General features: G+C 31.8%; 1 protein-coding gene across 1 annotated transcript in view; it reads left to right on the top strand.

The window, feature by feature from the left end:
• LOC125067973 (acetylcholine receptor subunit alpha-like 1) overlaps positions 1-26,702 on the top strand; it is a 237,563-nt gene that overhangs the window by 208,067 nt on the left and 2,794 nt on the right. The window contains exons 4-6 of the mRNA XM_047676926.1: positions 14,483-14,527; positions 20,678-20,787; positions 26,111-26,291. Of these exons, the coding sequence (XP_047532882.1) occupies positions 14,483-14,527; positions 20,678-20,787; positions 26,111-26,291 (336 nt within the window). The remainder of the gene's footprint in view (positions 1-14,482; positions 14,528-20,677; positions 20,788-26,110; positions 26,292-26,702) is intronic.

Here is a 26,702-nt window from a genome sequence, read left to right as displayed (position 1 = left end):
CTGCAGTGTGAATAGACCCAACACCAAACGTTAAATCGGGTAATAAAACTGGAATTGGAATCGTCGATATTAGAAGTAAGAGCCTCCAACCATTACCCATACGTGTGGACTATATTTACATAAACCAATTTGATGACCGTAATTATTAATGTTTCAGCTGTAATACACTCTCAGCGTCACACTGTTTTGGAACAAGTTATTATTGATTGATTGTAATTACATAACATATTAATATAATAAATTTGAAAGTTTATATGTGTACGCGCGAGAGAAAAGTGGACTTTATTTTTGATAAAAAAGGGGTTGTTACCTCAAAACTCTGGGCTCGGTGAAGACACGTTCTTCTTGGGAGCGCTCCCTTGGTCTTCATACACTCGAAGAATACAGCCAAAGGGTGATATTATAGGAGAAGGATAAGTCCGTTACACAAGCTAATTTTTAAAAGCGCGGCGCACTCACACAGCACTCGTTACCGCGGCTCACTCCAGAATACGCTACAATATGTATTTAAACACGTTTGAATATAGAGCTCTTCTGCTAGAAACACTCGAAGTAACTGCAGAACATGATTGTGAAATTTAAGAAAGAGATCATCATCATTGAAATTAATAATTTATATACGTTTTGAGAATATACGCGTTAAAATTGAATATCACTATAAGACGATTTTAAGCAACTCACGAGTCATATTTAAAGTTCTTACAGACTAGCACTGTAATACTGAATAATATAAACATTTAAACAAAAAAAATGTCGAAGTTTTGAGGTAGCATAAAAAAACGAATACCAATTTGATAAACTCCTGTTCTAAGTAGGATACTAAGAAAATGAGTTCTTTTTCAAATTCCTCGTATAATAATAATTAATCAAGCAAAATCACAGTAATATTTTGATTGTCTTTTATTTTCAAGTCAGCAGTAAAATGACGATTCAAAACTCTCCTACTGGAATAAAGTATACTTTAGTAGAAATTTTCATGTGAGATTCTAAGATTCTCATCGATTATTGGTTAAAATTAGTAAATTATTATGGTGAATAAATTAATTGCGTAATATATTTATTGAATATACTAATAAAATATCAGTGACTGTGAATGCCTGTGCCAAATTCATGCCGCCCTGGTCCATGGATCTGGAATACAGCCAGTGCAATTTTTCCCACAATGCTATTTTCTTATGGCATTCGTATAAGTTTAGTTACAAAGAACCCATGTCCCAGTTCTGTAATCGTCTTATCGTTATCAAACCATTTTCAGTACATTAACCGCTGTTAATGGCTTAGACGAAACGTTATACAATTATCTCACAAGAAATCGATCTACAAAGTTTTATGGGATGAGACGATTAATAAATAATAACTGCTTCTACTCATATGAAATCACTTTCTTTCAACATACAGTCAAGTAAAGAACTGATGTTACATTGCTTAAAATCGACTCTCACCATAATATCTGTCCCGATCCTAATTATATTAGAATAAATATTTTGTTATAAGCACTATAGTAACGTCGAATTAGTTACGGCAAACTTTCTTTTGATTTTGAATGAGCATCCGACAGTGGATAGAAAATTATGCTTTTGTTCTTAACTAAATTCGATTATGGCGTCAAAAGATCAAGGAAGGCAAGGGTGTACATATTATAGTATACAAATGTACGCACAAACAGGTGCACTATAGATTATCTTACTAATTGATGGCTCAGGAAATCTGACGCCCTCAGAGAAAGTTTAGGCACAAGTCCAATACCTTCGAACAAGTAAGTGGTCCCCACCGCCCATAGACAAAGGCGCTGTAAGAAATATTAACCATTCCTTTCATCGCCAATGGTAACTCAGATGTTATGTCCCATGTGCCTGTTACTATTATATTACTGGCTCATATTACTGGCTCACTCATCCTTCAAACCGGAACACAACAATACTGCGTAATATCTGATGAGTGAATGGTATCTACCCAGACGGGCTAGCACAGAACCCTATCACCAAGTAAAGTAAGCTTTAAGAGTTATTCAAGGTACGCAAATATAAAGGTCGACCACTTTTTAAATTCCTCGACTTACCCAATATATTTGTACTGGTTCAACACGGAATGTTGAACGAGGAACCTCGGGAACTAAGTTTAATAATATATATATCCTAGTATGTTTTATATTCTGTGTAAGTGACCTTGATTAATTCCTCATATTTTTAATAAATTGTTCGAACAATAAACAAGTAAGTCCCTTGTTAACGACCCAACTAGATTCAATTTAAAACCCAAAGTTACTCGTTCCATTTTGAATAGGGTTTCAAAACGACCAAACACTTACCCGTTTTGTATCATCATAAGATGTTTTATCCTTTGCTCAACAATACATCAAGTTCTCGCATAATAAAAGAAGATATTGTCGTTAACGCAATGTGAAAACAGAAGCGAAAACTGTCTTTTGTTGTCCTTTCCTTCTAAAAGTCACTGACCCGTTAATTTGTCTTTCTTTTATGTCTATTCTATTTTTATTTGCTCTGTATCTATAACGATTCTCATAGATATGATATTTAACGGATTTTTTTCGTGTATTTCTGTAATCTTTTTCAAAACTTATTACCTAAGTTGGACTAAGGTCACTCTCCTCTTTAGAAGGCTTGGTGCTTATTTCAATGAGCTTCAAAATGGATTGGTAGACGAACATGTGAAAGATTTCAATAGATACATGCAAATTCCTCAAGAGATTTTTCTTCAGTGCAGTGAACGAGATTTATTTTTAAGATTTGATTTTTATCTTTAGACGTATTTATATTTTATAAATTATATTTTATAGCTTTTTGAACACGTTCAACAATAACATTTTATTTTCATATATATTAATTTCAATTACATTTAATAAAACAATAAATATATAAATTTATTAAAAAAATAAAATAAAAATCAAAATATTTTCTCCGCAGTTTTGTCAGAAATTATACTAGTATGTTTTTGAAGATCCAATGTAAATAACGTAACTTTTTATTTATCTAACGAGGCCAATAAATAGGGACATCCTCATCCCTAAAAGCTGTCATAAACATTGTTATTATTGTCGGTTTTTTTTCTGTTACGTAAGAATGGGGACGAATGTAAATATGAGAAACATGACAGTTGTTTCAAGGAGCAAGATACAAATGATACTAAAACTTTGGACAATTTTAACATAAATGCTCACAAAAAAATATTATTGTATTATTTTTTTTACATCTAGACTCAATATGATTAAGGGATATTCAAGAGATTCAAGGGATGCCTAGAAATGCACATAATTTTCCGTGCTATTATACAAAATATTATATATATTATACAAAAAAAATATATAAATAATATACAAATGATTCTTCGAAAATATCGCATTTTGAGGACAATCATTTCATTCATTATTATTTAATTAATCATATGTACGTATTTATGTATATATAGTTACTCAAACACGATGTCTGAAGTGAGCCGGATTCAATAACAGGTCATTATTAGTTGAATTAAGCTCAATCGTGTGACCGATAATCTGTTCATTGTCTAAGTTTCAATGAGGCTTAATAGACGTTTATCGATTTATTACTGTCTATATTTTGCGATGTACATATTAATGAATCATGAATTGAATATGTATTACTGAGGATCTGAGTATGTTTTTAGGTAACATTAGAGTCATTGGATAGATACCATCCACTCACCAAATATTCCACCGTTTTGGTTTGAAGCGTGAGTGAGTGATACAAGATACAGATACGAGAGATATAATATCTTAGTTTCCAAGGTTGGTGGCGCATTGGCGCTGTAAGAAATATTAACCTTTAAATTTCTTACATTGCCTTTATCTATTGGCGGAGGTGACCACTTATCATTAGGTAGCCCATATGCTCGTCTGCCTACCTGTATCAGAAAAGAAGCCACGATACAGTTTAATTAATATGAGAATATTGAAATTTAATATAAGTTTGACGACAATTCGATAAATATATAATTACTTATTAACGTAAGTTACGTAACTTTAGCGGTACCTATTGAATCCTAGGATAAATATAACATTGTCATGAATATGACTGCTAATCAGTTAGGTCCTTTAGGATCACGAGCACATATACAAACGTACCAAGAATCATACATAATTATAAAAAATTAAAACTTTCCATGTTTCTGATCGATAAAACATATCAGAGGTATATTAATGGCTTCAATAAATCTTGTTCTTATTTTTCAGTATATTCTGGCATTGTGCCAAGGTTTGCTTTCAACTCTAATCTAAAATCTGTCAGGTTATTAATTTTTACAAAGATCAATTGCCAGAAACAAAAACAAACTCCAAAATCTACTGAGAACATTAACTGATTCTGATATAATTTAAATTTTTCTTTTGTTTAAAGTTCATTAAAGATAATCGTCTTGCAATTAATTGTGATCAATGATTATTTTACACGGGGTCCGTAAAAGACATAGAGGGATCAACGTCTTTTTTTGTTTTATTTTAGGAATACGTACAGCAAAATGAGACATATAATATAATAATATACAATACACACACTATACCTCCGCTTAGTTTTAACTGATATTAATTACGGAAAATAAACGTCTAGCTTACTAGATCATAAGGATGCTGCATAAGACTATATTAACGCAATTAGATGCCACTTGTAACTACATTTATAATATATCTTTCTAATGCATTATATAAAACAAATAACGAATTTTACCATCGTGATGTAGAAATCTGCATGCTTGACATAACGCGATTTTGTATTCAGAAGTAACAATAAACTCGCTAATTACTTGGTTACAATTATTAAAATTAAACAAAGATAAAACATACATAGAAAAAAACATTATACAACAAAATGGAATCAATAAAAGTATAGCAAAGGTACGCTAATACAATGAACCGCTTTATGTTAAACAAAATTTTTCCCTTCGAATTTGAAAATAGATTTGAATAATCCAAATTTTTATAGTGACTCATTCGTGATTAATCTAGAAGGGTGATAGATAATATCATCATCATCATCGCAGCCGTAGGACGTCCACTGCTGGACATATACCCAAAACTACCTACCCCAAAGATCGCCACAACGACCGGTCTTATTCAGTCCGCAACCAGCGGCTTCTCGTGATCTTCACCAGGTCGTCGGACCATCTTGCGGGCCTACCCAGCTGCGTCTTCCGATCTGTGGCCATCGGTTCTTCTAGTAATGTGCCCCGCCCACTGCCACTTACCTTAGTTTTTCTGCGGATCTCCTTATTTCTGATAGATAATATATTGCTATATTATTTTATAAATAAAAATAATTAACAGACCATTTCTACAAAGTAAACTAAAATATAGCTAGCACTCAATTAAGCAACGACATTGCAAATTTCAAAACATCCCAACGGGGTCGAAATGTAAGACTAGAATTAAATGCAAAATAATTTGAACTTCTACTCAGTCGAGACACAATTTATTGAATTATTTAGACAGCCATTACTTGTCACATTTGATATTAAATCAAAATAAATTCGTAGAGTGACGTAATTGAATGTAAAACTTTTGAAGGTGACTCTACATTAACAATATTGTGACGAATGAAACATAAATATATCTTTTTATGGTGAGAACAGCCAGTTTCTTAACCATTCCTTCTATTTCGCCAAAACGCCACCAACCTTGGGAACTAAAGTTTTATGTTTCATGTATTACTTTGACTCACTCATTCTTCAAATCAAAACACAACAATACTAAGAATTGTTGTCTGTCAGTAGAGTACCAACAAGGGCTTGCACTAAGCTAACAAGTTAGATATATGTATATTGTATATGTTTAATTAATTTATATAAAAAGGGCAGGATTAAGACAAAAACAGTAGAATAAGAAGACATTGAAATCACAATATTTTGAAATCAACTAAATCTCGCTCAAAAGGCATCTTAATTTAACTTATCGGAATTGAATTTCGGATCACGGAAGCGGCGACAAACGTCTCAGATATAGCTAAAAGTATAGCCAAAAGCTCTCTATTTCCGGAGCTTGTTTGCGATAGCCAGTAACACAAAAGAGGACATAGCGTCCATTGTTATTAAAAAAGACGTCAACTTTAGTGGTCCCCTTGATTTATGACGGCTTTGTGACAGGATAATGGAATTCTGTTACGTAATGCTGCGTAAGACCTCATTAGTGTAACGACTCATTTGAAACGAGAAAGCGGAGATTAAAAATTTATGAAATAATAATAATTATTAAAAATCCCATTTTGTGCGAAAAATGTGTCGGATATCATTTATACAACTTTTTGACGAACACGAAGTTTTGAATCAGTACTGGTGACTTGTTTTTATCTTCAGATAAAAAAAAACTATATAAATACAATCTATTATCGTAATATGTACTAAAATGACTTATTAACTGTTATTGGAGCATTTTTCGAATCAGTCTTTGTCAGTATCACAAGCGTATCAGACGAATAAATAACTGTTTGAAACCAGCGTGGTGAAATAAACTCTTAAACTTCTCGTCAAATAAAGCATAACATTCATCTCAAAAGCAGAAGTGTTTTATCAGCAGGATAACATAAGGTTGTTACTATTAAATGAACTCTTTGTATAGTTCTATTTTATCCTAAAAATATTTATATATAGTAATTAAATAACAGCCTGTAAATTTCCCACTGCTGGGCTAAGGCTTTCTCTCCCTTTGTGGAGAAGGTTGACAGCATATTCAACCACCCTGTTCTAATGCGGCTTGTTGGATTCACATATGACAGAATTTCGTTGAAATTAGACACATGCAGGTTTCCTTACGATGTTTTCCTTCACCGCCGAGCACGAGATAAATTATAAGCACAATTTTAGCACATGAGAATTTAGCTTGCCTTGCGTTCTAACCACAAGGCCATCGGCTAAAAAAAAAATATCGTGAGCTATTAATAAAAACAGCATTATATTTAGTAATATTTTAAACAGTAACAGTAAACCAAAATGTTTTCAAATTATATTTCATTAAAATAGTATTGAAATCTAAAATAAATACAATTAAATAAATACCTCAATATCGAGTATGTTAATAAATAATAAAAGTAGTGTTAATTTTTATACAATTCGGAATCCACTAGCGAGTTGTATCTATGCGGACCATGAAGAATCTTTTATACATAGGTTTATTGTATAGATCTCTATACTGGAAATCTTGCTACTTATATGTAGTAGCTTATTAGATGGCTTGCTGTTTGCAGACCCCGAGGTATTAAGATCAAATCCCAATTATAAGTTATTGCGTTATTCTATCGATTTACAGCTCAGACACTGTAAATTAAAAGAAAAACTTTTGTCAATGGTATGTCTAACGCCTCAAAATATTATGTAAAGCTGCTTTAAAATCATGACCTATAGTTTAGCATTGAGGAAGCCCATGTACGAACGTTAGCATCATGTATGTTCTTTTTTAGGTTATGTAAAAATATTTAATCCGAAGAAGCGACTAATTACTTAATATGCTCAGTTAAATCAACTTAACAGAATTATGAAGTCTATTGAAGTGATATTAGAAAAAAGAAATACATTTCCAATCCTGTTTCCGCTAACGCCTTTCAATTATAATACCTTCGCACGGATCTCATTACAGGGTTGTTAATAATAGACACGCTATATATTCATATTTAATTTTCCTTCTGTCACTTGTTTAACTATATGAACCCTTAATATTAATAATCTTTTGAACGCGTAACTCGATACAATATTCTGATTATCAGATATGAATGTTCTGGAGATTAAGGTTCTCTCTCTTGAATTTGTCTAGGACGAATAAATCAAGATTAAATTATATTTTATTCGAGGAATCTTACACCTTTGAATCATTATGTAATAGGATTCAAAGTAGATTTTACCGAGAAGAATCGGCAAAGAAATGTAAACATGTCAGGAGAAATGTAATAAAATTTCAATATATACCTACTGTACGCCAACCTGAATCAGGGAGCATTAAGAATGAAATAAAGATAAAAAAGACTATGAAATAACAATTCAGCAAAATATATAGAGAGGTACTCGTCAAAAGAAGAAACGAAAACATGAATACAATAACCATAAACAATGAGGAAATCAAAGTAACATCACACGCAAAATAGTTTAGATACAAAAAAGGAATTACATAAAAAAGAATTGAAAAATAAAAAAATATAAAGGTAAACAAATACTGAAACAGTTGGTGTATATTATATGTAAAATAAATTTTATATCAAGAATAAAAAAACCAACGTGCATTGGAGCAGCGTGATGGAATATGCTCCAAAACTTCTCCTCAGAGGAGAAGAAATTTACAGGCTCCTTATAATAAAAAAAACTAAGTATTAATAAAATACAATTTACAAACTTTATAGGGAAAATTTTAACACGAAAACTATAGCCACTACTAGTTTTACAATGAATTACAAATATTTTAACAGTAAGAAAACAACAATTGTCGAACAAGAACATCGTTTGTATATCACTCTCTCAAAAACAAATGAGAAATATTATATAAAAGGACGAATAAGGACTCCGATCATATAGAGGGAAAAAGTGCAGCTCCATGCGGAAAGCAATGCACATGAAAAAAAACGAGGGTAATGCTTTTGCTGGTAGACTAGTTGCCTGCTGCCTAAATTGATGAATGCTCTCAACGGAAATTCCCGCACGAAATGGTTGACATGGAACCCTATCCTTTTTAAAAGCCAATTAGCCTATAATTACTATCATGTTTAAAATAACGCGATAAAAATCTTAATAGTAAAATTATTTTGGAAAACATTATTAATTGAATATTATTTTTGAAAGTGTTACGAAAAATCTCTACGTTGACCATAGTTTGAATCCGTATTCTAAATTACACGTAAATGTAAAAATTTTGTTGTTTGTATGTAAGTAATGTAAGAATGATGAATTAAGAAAAAAATTGAGCAGATTTTTTTTTTATCATATATGAATAGATCGATGGAATTAAATATAATAGTATGTACATTGTTTTTATTGAAAATTAAATGTTAAATAAATTTGTCAAAATATTCATTTTTCACCTTTTGCATTATACTTGTTCATACATACCGATTCATCAGGTAAAGGTGATATCTGTTAATATTGATGTTCTCGAAACTTGCTTACACTAATCTTTAAAAAATTCGTTATAAAAAAATTATCGCCGAAAACTACATTCAACGCGAATTAATTAATACATTGAAATATTTTTTGACTGGATAAGAAATATCATCCTATATATCATATAACTAACGTCAATTAAAAACTTATAGTGTAGACTGACCAGAGAGCCCTTAGCTAGTTTCTTAAATGTCATTGAAAAATGTTAATCAAAACAGATGATTTGTGAGAAAATTCAAGGAACAGGTATAATAGAAGCGATGCTCTGGTTTCATATTGCTTTTTGCGGTGAAAGTAATTTGTCAACGTCAATAAAACTCAACCTGGTGGCTTGTTTCAGTCCGGAAAAGATTTGTCCAATCAGCTCTCGACTATTCGCATTTTAAACTTTTTAAATCACAGCAGTATTTTCTTTTTAAACAAAGCATTTTAAACCATGAACAAAATTTAACATATCGCAGAAGTTCTCAGCAATGAAATTTATATTTTAATTAATTTGCTTGCTATTAACTTTCCATTATAATTATCAAAAAAATAAAATGACGATGTATGGACTATTTAATTCCATCGGTTCAATATGTTTCAATAACGTAAAATAATTAAACCGATGTTCATATTTTTCACATTTAAAAATATATAATAAATCTTAAAAACTGAAATGATATAAATTAACAAGATAATATTTATTAAATTGATAATTCAATATGCGATGCAATGAAACGTAAAATATCATACATTACAATATATATCTAATTAATATATTTTAATAGCTTTAAAATTTTACTTTAATGAAATCTCAATTAATGGGGTCAGGACATTAGTGGTGTATATCTAACCCATATAAAGATGGATTGCTTTTGATTATAGACTCCAATGCCATTTAATCTTTTAATACAAAAGTTATCATTTTGATGTATTTTTTATGACTTGCTTCTAAATGGGACAGCGTCATATACACTTCTAAACCGATTAAGTGATTATCATGTCAATTAGTACATCTCTATAGGCAAGACTAAATCTATTGAGTTTTGCTTATATTATATTAATATATAAACTAATATTATAAATGTGAAAGTAGCTCTGTATGTCTGTTAATATTTCACGGCCGAATCATTATTGCGAATTTATGATATTCGGTATGTATCCCAAGGAAAGACAAAGTCTACTTTTTGTGCCTAACTGACGACTAACTCCTAAAATGCGAGCGAAGCCGCGGACAACAATTAATAATATTTATACATTTGTAACTCCATAATCATCTAAATAAAATATTAACCACAATAATAATGTTACAATGGCTTACTGGTGAGTGAGCTTTACACAAAATACAGGGTATTGCTATTTGGAAGATAAAATAACTAACAAGTTGATGAAACAGACCAGACCACAAAATTCACAACTGCGCGATTTCTAATATTCTGCCTCGCATATCCATACTCTCTAGCATTAGCTATCGCCGGCGGTTTTTTCAAACCGATACGACTTGGGAACCTTCAAGAAAAGAGCTTTACTTGGTGGTAGGGCTTTGTGTAAGCCCGTCTGGGTAGGTACCACACACTCATCAGATATTCTACCGCCAAATAACAGTACTGTGTAATCACAGGCACAAGGGACATAACATCTTAGTTCCCAAGGTGCTGCATAGGTAATGTAAGGAATGGTTAATATTTCGTATAGCGCCTTTGGCTATGGGCGTAGGTAAACACTTACCATCAGGTGGCCCACATGCTCGTCCGCCAACCAATGCCATAAAAAATAGCGTACTCATTTTTTAAAGGCCGGCAACGCACATACAAACCCCCTGCTGTGTCAGATGTCCATGGGCGGTGGTAGTAACTTTTTATCAGGTGCTGCCCGTTTGCCACATATGTCAAAAAATTATTTAATTCTTTATGACAATTTACACAAGGTAAATTCTAAACTTCGAATTTTTAAAATCAGAAAATGTATAAATCGTGAAAAATACTAAGAATTTTTTAAGTCTTAGAACTTAACGGATATTTTTTTTATATCTTCAAATATTAGCTATCAACGTTTAGTGGCTGAGCGAGTGACTAAAATAACTTTCGCTATTCCGAGTACTCGCCCGCCTGATCCAATTACAAAGTTTAATTACTCATCAAAGTGGATAGTAGGTGCCTGTCATGCTCGAATGGTGTAACTTCGGACACTGTTCAGATGGTAGTCTGTGGCTGCGTGCTATAATATTCAACCTCTTAATAGGCAATTTTATTTTCCCATTAAATGACCCCTGTTATATTATTTTCCTAAACTCTTATTCGTTTTATTGCATGCCTTACATCTTAAGGAATCTTTAAATCAAAACAAATTCAAGTAAACTTCACAATGAAGCATTTTTACTACACTGTCAAAATATTTATTTCAGTATGGCCAAGTTTTGGCAAAACATTTTATATTAATTGTAAGGATTTTATAGTATTTACTTGGCTATCGATCACGTCATATTCTCCCCCCAAACAGTATTAGTGAATATCGTTGTATATCGGTTAAAAGGGTAAGCGAGTATAACTACAGGCACAAGGGACGTAACTTCTTAGCTCCGTAGATTGGTAGCACATCGTCGATGTAAGGAATAGTTAATATTCCTCACGGCGCCGATGTCTATGTATGGTGGTGATCCTCATATTATTTTTATAAATACGACAGTAACAGTGTTCTAATCAAATTTCATTCTTAAACTCTCATACTGACTTTGATCATTCGAATCAGATAAAAAAAGACCTGTCAAAAAATACAATTTATGTATTTAATTTATACACCCAAGCGAGATAATTACCTGAGTGGCGGCTCTCCAATCTTATTTTCACCGAGGGTTATACTGATGTAAATAAATGCCAACCGGTACCCGGGCAGTGCAGACGGCTCATTAAACTTTATAATTGGCTTCTGTGTAGGATAGTAAGATGAAAAAGGTGGTAAGCACCATTGGGGATACGTAAAAGTGATTCACGGGAATACAGGAGCAATCAATCGAACAATATGTTGTATACTCGTGCAACCATCGATATGGTACTCGTTACATATCAAAGCAAATTTTCTGTTCAATTAATTTATTACGTTTTATTTACTTGTACGTTTTCTTTTTCATTAATCAAAACGTATATAATCAAATGTAAAATAAGATACAGACATTCTATGTAGATATATTAAGATTGTTTCATACCGCTTTTTTGTGACTTTTTTAACATCGTCCATTTTGTTTGTATTCCTTGTTTTTTTCTTTATTATCGCGTTACAAACAATAAATTATATAACTTAAGCGTCAATAGCGCAATGATTAACGGGCCTAAAGATATAAAAAGTCGCAGGATCAAAACTGACCCTTGGGTTATTGTCGTCCCAATTTCTAACACAAGTGATAAAGTTAAAAGTGTGGTAAATTATGAATATTAGTAATTCCTCAATTAATTTAAGGCGCTGCCACTATTTTATAAATATAGGAATGTTTCTTATATATTATATAGCATTCCCATATGTAGTATTAAAAACTTTTATTTTTTTTAACTGTATCCGTGACTGTGCGCGACGTGATTTAAAATTCCGTTACTAAAATATCGTTTGCTCTGTGATCTTTTATATCATTAACACACAGCAAGTTTATAAAAATAATTAAACAACGAACTTAGTATCCGGCTTCCGTAGATTCTACCGAAGTAAGCGGAATCGAAACAATTGCAGAAAACAAACTTGCATCCTGAGCATTACTCAATGTACGAACAACCAAAGTACATTCTAGAAGTTTCATTCTTGTAAACTTTTGGATTCCTTTAACTTTAATTACCAAAGACTTCACACTCTCACGATCAGATAGAAATTGCATTCCTCCCACAACGCTCCATTCTGAGATTTTCTTATAATTTAAATTGCGGTAAACGTTTTCATAGTCTTTAAGTTATATTATTTATTGTATAAAGCATTTTTTTATTTTATTTTATTAAAGTAACGTATTTTAAATGATTAGTTAATATCTGCAAGTAATATTTTAATATTTGTGTCAAAAAGACCTAATCTATTTCAAATATTGTCACAAACATGGACAAGTACTTAAACCTTCACATACTAGTACATCAAAAAATTTAATAGAAAATTTAAAATCATTAACACTTATAAATTATTGTAGAAAAACAAATCTCAGAACTTAGTCTTTCATTATCTCGAACTGTGAACTCTGAACAAAGATGATATCGGCAACCCCCGTTATATATCAAAACTGAGTTAACTTTGTCGATTGTTCGCGAGAAATTTCATTAAACTGACTTCTCTACTCCAACTCGAGCCTTGCTGACTGTAACTATGATCAAACTAGTTATTACATACAGTTGATGGTTTTCAAAGAATTTCATATTGAATTTTTTCATCGTCAAAGTATTCGTTTGGAAATTTAGACTTTTCATTATAAAGTTTCATTATTATTTCTTTTCACCGTCTCTGTCTTGACTCACTCACACACTCACAAAACAAATACGTACAGTCAGCCTTCAAACAAAAATTTAGCTAAAATAGAAACTTTTGATGACTTATTATTTATTCTTGTACTTGTAATTCTTGTACTACTTAGTAATGCACTTATTTCTTTGTTTTGGAGAAATTGCTATTGACTTTACTTTTAAAACTAATGTAATAGAATAATATCTAAAAAATAAAATAAAAATACGTTATCACCTTCAGTCGTACATATTTATAGAATATCAAAACTATTTTTCGATGCACTGGAGCGTAATAGTTGTATTTGAACAACTGGTGACTTGCCAAATAGAGCCTCTCTAGCAGATATAAAATATATACTGGTAAATTCTGTTGAAGAAATAAGAGGCGGACCATACGATATTGGTTCTTCAAGTATATCATTTCTATGATGCTGTCTTATGTATTCACGTTTCTATTATAATAAATATATTGGGAGGTTCTTTTTTGTTTGTGTCATTGAATTTGTTAGCCCGATTGGAAATTAATTTGAATTAGAAGTTAATTGAAGAAGATTATTAGCTACACGCTTGACGCCCTAATTCTAAGGAGCGGAGCAGTGACCATTTAGGAGTAAACAGTGTCTTTGCTCTAGTGGGTGGAGATCTCGAGGTCCTTAGCTCAAATCCCAAGTTAAGATCCGAACTCTTTCAGATTTCGTAGTTACTTTTACTTTTGTGCCTACTTATGCAATTTAATATGTCCGGTAAAGTTGGTAAATATCTCTTAAAAATAGTTGCCCTGGCAGAAAACAACCACAGCATATCAGAACATCGTCAACTTTGACTTTTTCCTGCGGTTTCAATAATCAGTCAGAGTTTTTGTTATTAATTAATTAAATTGTCTTTTTTAATACCTTTTGATATTTCTCTAACATGATTTTTCTTCTTTTCAGAATCTTAAGAATCAAATCATGACAACGAACGTTTGGGTAGAACAGGTAAGTGGACAATATTTCTTTTTTGTTGTTTATATTTATATCTTATTTTTAGTTAAATTTATGATCCGTTGTTATTTCAATTACTTTAAATTTATATATTGTCAATAAAAATAAAACTAATTTAAAGAAATGTCTTTTGATGGCATGAGATAATTAATATTTTGCAATAAAATATTTAAAAAAAAACTAAGAATATAAAGACCGCGAGTGAAGTCACGTCGCTTAAAATAATACTAGCCATTTGGGAATACGTTGATTCTTATCTTCTGAACTCGACAAATCTTTTGATCTTTTTCATCCTACACGAGTGTTAAAACGTTTATGAACTTAAAAAGATCATAAGTGTTAACATCCGCTTATACTGTATTCCTTAACTAGTGACAAATAACACAGTAAAAAAAAAACAGTATACTTGATAATATTCACTATAAAATCTATGAAGATTAATTCGAATAGCAGAAAAAATTAGGTGTCCTGTCCGATCAACAGTTCTTGACACGTGCAACATTTACAAACCCTTTTCAAAAAATGAAACCATTGTCGAATAAAAATTTTACAAACACGCTGAATAGAAGTAGCCATGTCAAGTCACGTAGCTAACAAATGATAGTAGACATTCGGGAATTGACGTTGAAAGAAGATGTGGTCCTTTCTTTCATCGCTTGTCAAGATTCAACGTGACTAATAGAATGTCAATATGTCCTATGCGATTTTATTGTCTTTGTTCAAAAGAAATCTTCCTTGTTGAACGTTCTGAATTGCATATAACTATTACTGTCAATATATCCGTGTTGAAACTTACCTCGACTGCATTTCACTTATAAGAACTTCACGGTGTAGGATCGGCTTCATATTGACGACATTTACTTTGTTGTTTATTTTTAAACTAGTCCGCAGATATAGACTTTGTATTTTGAAATAAATTTCTTTAGATTGTGTCTGAAATATTTCATAGAAAAATATGACATTTATATTTTCTTTGATGATTGGTCACAGTTATATGTTTTGCTATCTCATCTTTTAAATAATTGATTAAGTTATTTTCTGAATATTATTATAAAAAAATCCAAAATTAATATTCTGAAACTATAACAATAACTAAAGTAGTACATAAGTTGATAAATAAAATTCTTCGCGACTGTACTTTTAGTTCGTAGTTCAAGTTGCGTATAATTTTCGTCATGTTTTCCCCTTAAGGGATGAAAACTTTATTTTGTTCTACGTTTTGAGTGCCCTTATGTATTGGATTACCATTTCGCTATAGAGATATATATATAATCTGCAGAGTCGCGAACTACACGAGCCGAATAAATAAATCATAAACTTGGTTTCGACGATCATAACATTTTTATTATTATAAGGGCAACTTATATTCGTCTTGCAAAGTTTGTCCAGACAGAGATAGATGCTTAGCGAACTACTAAGGTTAGAACGAGAGGAATATACGTTGACAGTTTCGATAAGATATGGCTTTATCTTGTATGTAACAACATAACATCTAAAATGGTATATCAGTAGATAGATGTTTTTGGGTCAATTCACAACCCTAATTAATATTTCTATTACTGTTTATTGCTATTGGATCTGTGATAAAACTTTATGTATTTATTACATAAAATATATCTTTAATATTATATTATTGTTATACTTAATATGAAACTTTTCAAACAAATACATTTTTGAAAGTAAAAGCAAATCTATCACAGAAAATAAATAAAAATAAAGATACACAATTGACGTTGTATGACTATGTTTAAAAGTGTTAACAATATATAATATAGTAATTTAAAAAAAATACGATGGTACAATTTTTTCAAACGTTGCTTAGTGTACCGTGACAGTTATCTATCCGAACGGTTCTGCAGACGTCGTTACTCAAAAACGTGTTAACTGCAAGTTAAGTCCCAGATGATTTATGATATGAAAGGGCCTGAGGAGCAAACTTCCCTACATAATATACTAAAGAAAGAGATAGAAGATCATCTTTTGAATCTGTTAGATAAGGAAGAAAAATTTGAACCTTCAGCCTTACATGATATGAACTATAAAGAAACATCTTATAAGTAGGACAGTGTTATGTCGATAATGAATTTTATATGATCTCAGTTGTCAGCGATCTTTTGACGTATTCTCTTCAGTTTCTACCGACTTAATACTATTTGTAGTGGAAAATAAAAGAGCTTATATAATACGCAATCAGTAAAGTAATCGTGGAGATAAGAAATTTATATATTATTTATGTTTCAATCGTAGAATTTTAAGTGATAAATATTTTTCTCTCATTTAAATTGGAACTATAGTTAAAAATAATCAGCTAATAGAAATGTCATTTGGAAACATTGGAGATACGTATTATTAGAGGTCGCTTATTTGGCGTTTTGCTTAATAGAGCGTTTATAACAAAATTTAATTTTAAACGATTCTCATAATAATTGTATTCAATATAAGGTTTTCAAACAAACAGTAATTATTAATTGTGTTACAATGAACTACTGCTTTATACGCAGCTTCAAAGTAAAACAAAGGATGGATTCCTTTTATTCGTTTGGAACAATACATTTTGAAATTGAGTGCAAGAATTAAACAAAACCCAAAACCAAATGTAATGTTCTGGCCTTATCATTAATGATGAAGTCATCATAGCATATGAATTATTAACTGTGTAGTCTTCAAACTATATCTATATGATAACTGTGAACGAATTCATTGTCAATTATTGTCAGTAACGATCGTAGGTACAAGCGTGTTTGTGGAGAATTCGGTAACATAATTTAAAAATAATAAGTTAGATTTATTTGTATGGTGCCAAATGAATAAAATATTTCATAATTGTAATTTAGGTGAAAATTTCCAGGTACAACACCTAATTTTTTTCTATTCAAAAATGACCAAGTTTGAGGACTAGGTTTTAGACGTTTCGTTTGCAAACATAATTAACATTGAATAACCATATTCGGAGATAAAAATCAAAATACGAATAAATATTCTCACTTAGATGCAGAGTTCAGTTATAATTTCCGAATAGCAAAACATCCAAGTCAGTCTGTATAACAATTAGTTTCAAAATAATTTATTAACTTACAAAGCTAAGCTGCAAAACGCATTCTTGCTGCGAATTCTTTTAAGTTACCGAGGGGTTAAACTTTCTAAAATTTTTATTTCCAAGAGCGCTCATAACTGCCCGTTTGTTTTTTGCTTTGTTGATTATATTTGGCGTTTTATTCGTATCCGATGTTATTTCTTTACTTGGTCTCTCATAGTCTGAATTGTTTCTGTAAACAGCGTAACAACACTTGGTCCAACTTTTTGCGTTATTCCAGCTAATGTTCCGGCTTTATAAAAGGATTTCGCTACCCCCGCCCTTCATGAGCGAATATTTATTTTTTTTCCATTCCTTCCTTTACTAATTAAAAAAGTATCTCAGTATAGCGTTTGTTACATTTTTTTCGTTTTAAATTAAAGTGAGAGCCCGACAAAATATTGTTTGTTTTTATTTAAAAGAGCAAAATGAAAAATTTAATATTCTTAAAGTAGTTAATAATTTATTTTGTTTACTAGACTAACTTATACATTGAGCTACGTCTAATTAAAAACTCTATAACTATTAAATGCTAACGATATTTTGCAATGAAGATAAATTAACTTTACTCCAATACAAAACGTTCTATTTAGAAAGCATAATTTCAGATTTCAAAAGCAATAAAATAAATCGGAGTGAACAAAACAATGTTTCAAACCTTTTGGTAATAAAAAGTGGAATATAAAAACTTCTTGGTTTTCCAACCTGAAGCTGATGTCAAATTGTCAAGAGCGCTATTGAAGAGAACACCGAAATTATCGCCTACAGCATTTTTGTGTCTTCGTTCCGTTAAATTTCAAATATTTGCGGTTCGAACATGTGAATATTTAAATATAATATTTTCATAAGCTGTAATTGCTTTTTGTCGTTTAATAACATATTGTTAATTAAATATTTGTATCATTCTCTACTTAAATCACTTTCTGGTTAATAATAATAATTATAATTAATTATTACTTTTATTAACTATTCCGGCGGTAGTTCTCGTTGGTCCAATAGCAGATCCCGAGGTTCTAAATGGTCAGACTGATAAAACAGCGATTGAGTTTTTATGTCAGTAGCAGTCTGAAACATAGAAGTGGGAAAAAAATAACTCCCGTGACTCAGAAAGCACGTAAACCTTTGCTTCTGAACTCATTCCTCTCGTGACGGCGTCTCATTGAATTTTGAGAGTGAGGGAATGCACCTATTTTTGAATACGGGCTTGTTTCTTATATATAAAGAGCCGAGATGGCCCAGTGGTTAGAACGCGTGCATCTTAACCGATGATTTCGGGTTCAAACCTAGGCAGGCACCACTGAATTTTCATGTGCTTAATTTGTGTTTATAATTCACCTCGTGCTCGGCGGTGCAGGAAAACATCGCGAGGAAACCTGCATATGTCTAATTTCAACGAAATTCTGCCACATGTGTATTCCGCCAACCCGCATTGGAGCAGCGTGGTGGAATATGCTCCAAACCTTCTCCTCAAAGGGAGAGGAGGCCTTTAGCCCAGCAGTGGGAAAATTTACAGGCTGCTAATGCTAATAATGCTAATGCTTGTTTCTTATTCCTGCGTAGTTGGCTTGTTCCTCTTCAGATTTGCCGCCGTGGCTAAAGTCGGCCAGGAAGACAATTATCAATGTTAAAAATGCTTTTGGATACCAACAGTCTCCCTTTTCATTTGTTTTTGCTCCAATACGTCTTGACATCGCACTCGAAGTTTTTTAAGAGCAGTAAAATAATAATCATCACGAGAAAATCTTAACTTCTTGGTATCAATATTTCACCTTGTATGATTATATCCAAACATGTATGCATTCAAACGCCAGGAAATTACGCGGTACCGAATAATCAAACGCAAATAGTATAAGCCCTGTTTCTAGTTCCCGAAACACGTTCTGCGTTGTAGTCAATATGTAATACCAGAATTACAATACTAAAACGCACATCAAATGCGTAATTCAATTAGATATAGCATTACGCGACCTATACGTGGTTATTTACAAAGACGCTTTCGAATTAAGGCCACATCGTCAAATTTAAATTGAGTTTTGCCAACAGTAATTTCATTTAACATACAAAGCTCGCCAAAATAATAATTGAGTTTCGTGATGAAGCAGCTATTCACTTGTGTTTTAAGGAGCCTCATTCTAAATTCGTTTTATTTATTAATGGGCCAATCCTGCCGTTATGTAACTTTAATTAAGTGGGATTAATTGTTTTCAAATACGAAGCATATGTACGTTGTAAAGTTAGTTGATAAAGTGTTTATATTAAATATTATTCATAAAGTCTAAGGTCCAGTTGTTGACATAATAAAATTTATAGTTTAAGATAATTTATAATGTCCGACTAAATTAAAATTATATGAAATCCTCGAACTAGACATTGTAGGAGCTTTGATAGAAGAATTTAAGGACGATTTAAAAAAAAGTGACGATAATGAACTATTAAAAGGCTTTACATTTCTGATACCGTTACAAGTGAAAAATGGGCAAGTCTATTTTCACTTACATCCAGCCCAATTGACGCTTGAAGCCGGAATCTAATAAGGCCCCGCAATTTCCGACGCTAACGGCTCTAAGCCAACAGACCGGATTTATTTGGGCCCAAGCGAAAACTCTTTTAAGAACACTTTCAAGAATATACGAATGTGGCCTGAGGACGTTCGGCCTTAAATGCTTTTGTAATAGATAGAATGGAACTTCCGGATTAAATGAATGATGAAGAAAAATACTTGATGGCTCGAAATATCTTAAATATAATTTAAGCCTCTAAAATCAACAACATTGTTGGTAACGAACATGAAACCTAATTATTAAACTAAAAATTGTTGCTAAAACGCTAAATACATTTGTCTACTTTCTAGTATCTACTGCTCTAGTATTCTTAAATTTTGAAAAAGATTCCAATTTACTGTTTCTTATAGGGCTTAAAGTAATTTATTTCTTATAAAAAATACATAAGATTAAAATATTCGGCTTCAAACGGCTGCGCTCCATATAGTATATATTTTTTTACTTCTTTATCTTTTATGGTTTTAGCTTTATGAAAATACAATAAATGAAATTATTTATTTGTTCTAACAGGAATGGAACGATTACAAGCTGAAATGGAACCCCGACGATTATGGCGGCGTTGAAACTCTGCACGTGCCTTCTGAACACATATGGCTACCTGACATCGTGTTGTATAATAAGTATGTATTGATTGTTTATAAATACACCAGGGACCTGCCCCGTTTTGACATGAGCGCAATTAATAATAAGGATAGGATTTGAACAAAAAAAAACGCCTTTAAATACTCTAAGAAATTAAAATTGGTATTATTTTAAACTTTCGCAAGTAAAATCATCAATTTCGTCTCTATTGTATGCCCAAGGTAACATAATTATCTCAAAAAGGATTAGTAATGATTTGGAGACATTAGCTTCGCAGATAAACTATAATATTTTACTAATTCATAATCAATAAAAATAGTAATTAAAAGAGTAATTTCGAAGATAGATTCGAGCTGCGCCCTTTTTTATAGGTCTTAAAAGACCTATAATTTTCAACTATTTAGTTTCATATTATTATAAGTTTTAGCCAGCGTTAGTCGCAAGTGTTCGCAAATTGTGTTTTGGAAAAAATACCCTTATCGTTCTGCCATTTTGTACTAAATATTTATAATTTTTAAATACAAATCTTTTTCCATTTTTGGAAACCGTATAAAAAGTTTAGAGGTTTAGAAGAAGTTAGCGGAGACACAGATAGAAACAGAAAACGATATTGTTTTATACTATTTATAGAATTAAAATTGAGAATTCATCATTATCGAAAGTATGATACCGTTAAAAGGAAACCCTGTTAATCAAATTCATTAAATGCGCTTAGTAGGGCTTTGTGCAAGCCTGTCTGGGTAGGAACCACCCACTCATCACTTACTCTCCCTAAGCATCGCTATGGATATCAGTATGGATATGTCAAGATTTGAATGGTGAGAGAACGTAATTACAGGCTCAAAGGACATAATTTTTTCATTTCCAAGATTTGTAGCGCACTGGAATTGTAAGGAGTGGTTAATATTTCTTACAACTACAATGTCTATTTGCAGTGGTGACCACTTACCTCACCTACCTATTATAAAAAAAACAGCCATTTTTTCAAGTATTATTAAAGTTTCATGGTTTTAATATAATTTTTTTCCGGAATATTGATTCGAAAAAAATAAATATATATAATTTTTTTTTAAATTGTATCCGTACCGGCTATTTATAAAGTCTTCACTTCACTCTGTATTTAAGCTATTACGTTTTATATTTTCAAAAAAACATCAATGAGCTTAAATTCTTGTAAAGTAACCCAAACATTAGTTTAACTCGAGGACTGTTTACGATGAAATCAATTTAAGAAAGTTTTCTAGAAACCTGGGTCCCGCTGTCCCAAGTTTTACTAGTCCAATTTCTTTCAATGAACGCAAACTTCGTCTATAAAATGTGATTTTATTTGGCGGTCCCCTTATCTCCTTATTTCCTTGGGTGACTACCATTATTTTGCATTATCACGATGACTCGACGAGTTTATCGAAGTATCCAAACTGCGACAAAAACTGAACGTCTTCCTTCCTTTCATTCTGCTAAGCAGCGAATTATCTTAGTGTCAGTCCTATCGTTATTTATTGGTTAACATTATTAAAAAAATATATTAGTTATTTATTACGAGTAGCGCCATGTCAGCGGCAGCAGCAGGTTCTATTCATGAATTTTCTTAGATTGTACATTTTTATATTTTTATCTAATAAAATAATGTCATTATTATAACTATATTGTTTTAATTTATATTATATTTATAAATATATATGTAACCTATAATATAATTAGTCTCAAGTTGTTATTGATTGCTTGACTACCTCGCTTAATTCTTAAAAACCTGATGCGTTAACCTAGGCCATAATGCCACTTCAGTTGTTGGTAAAAATATCACTGAATATAACGCGCATGTTGTTTTCGTCGCTATGTTTCACTGTACACGAAATACACAAAGTTTTAACTCATTTAAATTACATATTAAAAATTTCGAGGTATTCTTGAAATTCGAACGATTTCTAATGAATATCGACGATTTGTATACACTGAGCCGGATGTCTCAAATTTGATCGTTACCAAGAGTCAGTAAACGAAATTAATATCTATAAATACAATTTACACGCTAATTGTATCACGGATTCAATTACGTCTTTAATACGTATGTCAAGCTGCACGCTACAGACTGAATGTAGCAAAAATAGCAATCGATTTTAGCGGAGCCTCAAGCCCCTAATTCGATTGGGGCCATCTCACTAACTTTAAAGCCATTTTTAAATCCCATATATTCCCGGCGTCACCCATTATCACTGGCAGCTCACCGCATTTCTATGCATTAACGCCACCTAACGGAACCACTCACAGTATCGACTTGCTTATGCCTCTTAACATAGAGTTCAAATTCAAATGTGATTAGTTAAACGGCAGAGAGGAGAATGTGCCTGAAGTTGGCCAGGCGGAAGGCACGATAAGTGCAGGCTTTAATCTAAATAGCATCAAGGTAGCATTAAACACAGTAGGATAAACACTGACTAAATCGCATCAAACGAGAACGCTTCTTTCAATTGTAATTGCGAAGAAAGTAAAGGAAGAATTAGTAGTCAAGAGCTTGTAGATCCTTGAAGTCAGAATTATAAAAAGTAATAGCGATGTAAAACATTTTATTCAGTACCATTAAGGACTTAAGTTAGTATTTTTGTTTCTTTGAATGATTTCACTTTTTAATCATAACAATTTTGCTTTCTGATTTGTAAGAAAAGTTCATTAGAACTCTTCAGATTTCATCTTCAATCATCAATGCTACGATTATGAGCTAGTCTTAAAGATGACACTCAATAATTGTGAGGCAGCAAAACAATTCTTATCGCAGAACAATAAACTATGATAACCTATGATAAAAGAGGTATATTTTTCTAGTAACCTTTTTCTGTTGTTACCTAACTACCCACAAGTAAGTCTGCGACGAATAATCATAGTTTTGTTATAAGATTATCTTGAACATTTCCATGATAAACATGTTATTATCAAAACAGATATTATCGTTGGTGTTTACAAACAACTGAATAAACAACGAAGATGCAATCCATAATACCGCTATTGCAATTCAGATAATGCTTATAGGAAGCTGGGAACAGCTTGCTTTGCTGTGAAACAAGCATGTTTGCTCAAGTGCTCACAGGTTTATGCCCGATCATGTGTAAGTGGACATCCTTTATGCATAATGTTTGAAGCTCTGACAACGTTATCCGTGTGATAAATACGTTTAAAATAGTTCTCCTATACAATTTTTTTTATCCATTAATAGTAAAAAAATACTTTAGTAATAACTGTGCAGTTATTATTAAAATAAGATTTTGGATATTTATTTATAAAATTATAGTATTAGCCTATAATTATCCCAATGTTTATTAAAGGCCTCCTCTCCTGTTAGGGGATTTCTTTACTATCAGATTGATAATGCTGATGAATTACTGACACCTGCAACTTTTCTCGCGATGATTTTCTTCACCGCAAAGTGCAAAATTATAAATACAAAATAAGCTCCAAAATTCATCAGATTTCTAGCCACCAAATTCGACAAAGATTCACTTGTTCTATTTATTGGGTCATCAATAAATTATTCGATTAAAGATGTCGATCAGTAAATGATCGCCACCGTAATATTCACCAATAAATATGCTGACATTCTTGACTGATGCTTTTCTTGCCTCATAAAATATTCCTTACACAGAGGCCTTCATTCGTCATCCGCCAACCGTCCGTGACTTATCTTTTCGAAATATCAATAAGCAATACATTTGCTATGTGAGCTAGAATCAAATAAATTTTACCATATTCTTTCGGTGAAACTTTATTACCATCTCCTTTGCAGCCCCCTTCCGGATCCTTAATAGGCCTTCGCCTCAAACCATAAAAAAAATCCTTTGACATTTATTTATGTTACACAAATGTGCCCACTTTAATTATTTATAATACATGCATCCATACATGTTATGTTGAACAATATATTTATATAAACAAACAATGAAAAATATTTATTGACAATGCAAGATTAGCAGTAACAGAATGAATTCGGTGATATTAACATTATTCTTCACACTTTGAAACAAAACTTATTTTGTTTTTTTTTTTTAATATTTGGGATTAATCCCAATTTTAAGCCTCTAAAATCAACAACATTGTTGTTGGTAATAATAATCGGGCTGGACTTATGAAACTCACGACATTGAAATTCAGAGTAGTGTTTAGAGTAGTACATCAAGGCGAATAGACGCTATAAAGAGACATGAAGGTCATATTTTTAAATTTAAGCGGATAGAGGTTACTGTTTAATGCACCTGTGACTACCCTAAAAGCTCTCGCGAATATTCGGTGTAAACTTTATTTTTAATGGCACCACGTTAGCATAATGGAAGACAACGCGAACCATATTTTATGAAACAATTTTCACGGATGTGAAACTTGGCTGTGACAACGCTTTTAGAGACGGCGACAACAAAATTTGCTTAAGTCAGACAAGTCTTTGAATGAAGTGTTTTCTTGTAACGAAATTGACGGCTTAATTTTAACTTAAACTGATTTGTGATCTCAGGACGTTCTTTGTGCGTCCTCGTGTTGTCTCTTGGGATTTCACTCTTACACGGTTATAATTTAGTTTCGATATAACAGATTAATCTTATTTATCTTTGAAAAATGTATAAAGCTAGCTTTGCTAACAACAAAAGGGGGATAAATAATACTTATACATTTTTTTTATCATATAATTTTTGTTCAAACATTTTTCCGGCGTTTTATTTTTCCCAAGCACAAGTAATTTGCAGAAAAAGGCGCAGGTTCTATAACATCTAATTTATCTAACGTTGACTCGAAGCTTAGTAGAGACAATATATAATACCAATGTATCACTTTGAACCATGTACTCACCAGCTCAGCAAGCTATTTGCGGTTGTGGACGGAGAACGATCCACCCACAACCTGTCCCCTAATCGATTTCCATTGGCGAACATCAGTATTTAACAAAACATTTATCCCTCGAATAAACAGCAATGGATACTGTTTTAATTGATAATTACGCAGCAGATCGCATAGTGCTAGCACTATTGTTAATAGTACAAAAGGGTTAGTAGATTAGATCAACAAACGGTGTGATGTAAATTAATGTTTTGTTATGGCTCTAGTCTCATAAATTAAATAAAGGTATTTGCTTAATATGATAATGTTTGTAGTCAAAGGATTATGAATGTATTTTAGTTTAGATACACTATGTTCTTACAAATTAATTGGCCATTGTTGATATAGTTAAATCTCAGATAGTTTTAAGTAGCGAGAAATAAAGATAATTCAAGTAAAAATATAACGTTATATAATTGGGATTGGGTTTACTAATGTAGTAAATATATATATTTAAGATTGTTTATAGCTATCTTGTATGTATAATAATCTTTTATTTTGTTTCAGTGCGGACGGCAACTATGAAGTGACTATAATGACTAAAGCTATCCTTCATCACGACGGAAAAGTTGTTTGGAAGCCGCCTGCCATTTATAAGTCCTTTTGTGAGATCGACGTCGAGTACTTTCCCTTCGATGAACAGACCTGCTTCATGAAATTTGGTTCATGGAGCTATGACGGATACACGGTAGTTTATTTGTACCATATAAATTAAAATATAATCATTCGATGATTGTTTAGTCAATTTCTGTTATTATTTTTTTTAATTTGCCTTTTTTTGTGCCGATTGATCACAGACTATTTCGCCAATGTCTCGTGCGATTGTTAATTATTATTCAGACCCCTATATCACTGATGGTTAATTGTAAATAAAATTCACATTTTGTTGCGTACCACTTATATCATTTCCTACCAATAAAGTAAGATAAATTACTATATTTTTTTCTGATACAATGTCAGTAAAATATAATATATTGCCGTTCGATAAATAATACGAGCTCTGAGATATGTCTGGCAATGAAAGGCGGGTGCTATAAAAAGTTTGGGATGGACTTTAGAGATAGGCTTCTGAAAGGCGGGCATCTATCTATATCAAGCT

The sequence above is a fragment of the Vanessa atalanta genome, chromosome 12 (assembly GCF_905147765.1).
Source record: "Vanessa atalanta chromosome 12, ilVanAtal1.2, whole genome shotgun sequence".
NCBI lineage: Eukaryota > Metazoa > Arthropoda > Insecta > Lepidoptera > Nymphalidae > Vanessa > Vanessa atalanta.
The sequence above is the reverse complement of the archived record's forward strand: the minus strand, read 5'-3'. Positions and strand labels throughout refer to the sequence as shown.